This window comes from Tupaia chinensis, unplaced genomic scaffold (genome assembly GCF_000334495.1).
Source record: "Tupaia chinensis unplaced genomic scaffold, TupChi_1.0 Scaffold000399_1, whole genome shotgun sequence".
NCBI lineage: Eukaryota > Metazoa > Chordata > Mammalia > Scandentia > Tupaiidae > Tupaia > Tupaia belangeri.
Window position 1 is genome coordinate 1871984 of NW_006159901.1, and position 2133 is coordinate 1874116.

The window sequence follows — 2133 nt, forward strand, 5'->3', positions numbered from 1 at the left end:
CGTAGACCATATGAAAAGGGTCGCCTAATCATTGAATTTAAGGTGAACTTCCCTGAGAATGGCTTTCTGTCTCCTGATAAACTCTCTTTGCTGGAAAAACTTCTACCTGAAAGGAAGGAAGTAGAAGAGACCGATGAAATGGACCAGGTAGAACTGGTGGACTTTGATCCAAATCAGGAAAGGCGGCGCCATTACAATGGAGAAGCATATGAGGATGATGAACATCATCCTCGAGGTGGTGTTCAGTGTCAGACTTCTTAATGGGGCCAGTGAATAACACTGCTAGCATTTTATATGCAGTAGTGAATGAGTGAAGGACTGTAATCATAATATGCTCACTACTTGCTATTGTTTTTGTTTTAATATTCAGCTATAGTAGTGTTTTAAAAAGTTAAATGAAGAATAAATGCAAATATAAAAGCTGACTTTGCCCTGTATGTATGATGACTTCAGTGTGCAAGATAGTTTTAATAGCTGTAAAAACTACAAAGTTCCGCTAGCATCTGTTAGGCCATTCCTTGTAATTGATTTCAGCTATGTACATGGATGAGCTTAGACTGAAATGCTAGATATATTTATTGACTTCAGTGTATGATCCCTCATTGTCAAGCTATGAAATTAAAATCCTGTATATAACTGGTAATCAGAAGGAGAAAAAAATTTGTAGGAAAGTGAAAAAAAAATCCAATAAATTCACTTATAGTCTTGACTATCTCATTTAATTTGGAGGCACCTCACAGTTTTGAACATGAGGTTTCTAAAATTCTAAAAAATTTCCATTGACTTTGTAAAATATGTCTACTTATATATCTATTTTGTAGTTGATTTAAACCCCACAAACAAATATTTAATTAACCTTTTTAAGATTAGAAAAGATTTAGAAAACCTCAGGACCAGCAGATGGCATAATGTTTATGTTGCTGGACTCCCATGTAGTCGACTGCAGTTCAAGTTCCAGACCTGGTGGCATAAAACTCACACCAGGTGCTTGCGCTTGCGTGCCCCAAATCCTGGAGAAAAGGGGTTGCAAGCATGGCCAACCCCTCTGGGGGGGGTGATTTCTCTCATTCTGTCTCTCTGTCTGTCTCTTAGGTGAGTACATGTGCCCTGTAGCACAAATCTCTCTCTCTGTAAAAAAAAAAAAAAGAAAAGTTTAGAAAACCTGGAAATTTTAGTTAAAAAATTAACTGTGCCATATTACTAAAGTAATTTTTGGGCCAGATAGTGGTACAGCAGTAACACAAACTGTTTTGTTGGACCCACTTGAGAAGGTTCCAGGTTTGTGTTGCAAGGCCCCTTCAAGCTAGAAGCATGTACATGTGCCCATTATTTGGGATGGCTGAGCCTTGGGGGGGTAGATCATGTCACGAAGTCCCTGTGGGCTGTCTCTCTCTCTCTCTCCTTCTGTGTGTGTTTCTTGCTCTAATGGAAGAAATAAATAGTACGTTTAAAAAATAATTTTTATTTTCAGAAAAGATATCAGAGCATAAGACATTGCTGAATAAGACAATGTAGAAAGTCATGAAAGTTTTTTTAAATTTTAGACAGTATCTATTTTTTGAAGAGCAATAGAAATGTCCCTAAACATTATCAAAATACATTCATATCAACAATATTTTAAAAAATTCCATGTACCCTTTGGAAACAAGGCAGGATATTAATTAACCTAGTATAATGTGAATAAATTATCATTTTTATTGGTTGTGAGGGTATGCTGATGAACTATTAGGGTGTGGTTGAGGCCATTCCAGAGCATGTTACTTTCAAAGGATTCCAATATTTTCTCTTTTTTTTTTTGTAGTGTTTTTATATTTATTTATTTATTTTTATATACATTCAATTACATTGTTTAACTTACGAAGTGAACATTTCGATATGTGAACATTTCTCCCCAGTCCAGTTAATCAAAATATCTTCGACAGATAACACCCCACCTCCATTCCAATAAGTGGTTATTGAACAGATACTTTCCTTAGTTCAAGGGCTAACAATAGCTTGGAGCTGGAATCGACTGGCTGGGGCAATAGAAATCCTGTGTTTAGATGAGTAAGGAAAAGGGGAGAGGAAGCACCTGGATTTCTCTCTAAAGAGAATGGAGATCTCTGTGGGGAAAGTCTTGTTTTTTGTTTATTG

The 2133-nt window shown here is 36.3% G+C and overlaps 1 protein-coding gene across 1 annotated transcript in view; it reads left to right on the forward strand.

The window, feature by feature from the left end:
* The window catches only part of LOC102482404 (dnaJ homolog subfamily A member 1), a 1293-nt gene extending 836 nt beyond the window's left edge, over positions 1-457 (forward strand). The window contains exon 2 of the mRNA XM_006154167.3: positions 6-457. Coding sequence (XP_006154229.1) covers positions 6-261 — 256 coding nt within the window. The 3' untranslated portion in view covers positions 262-457. The remainder of the gene's footprint in view (positions 1-5) is intronic.
* Positions 458-2133: the final 1676 nt, after the last annotated feature.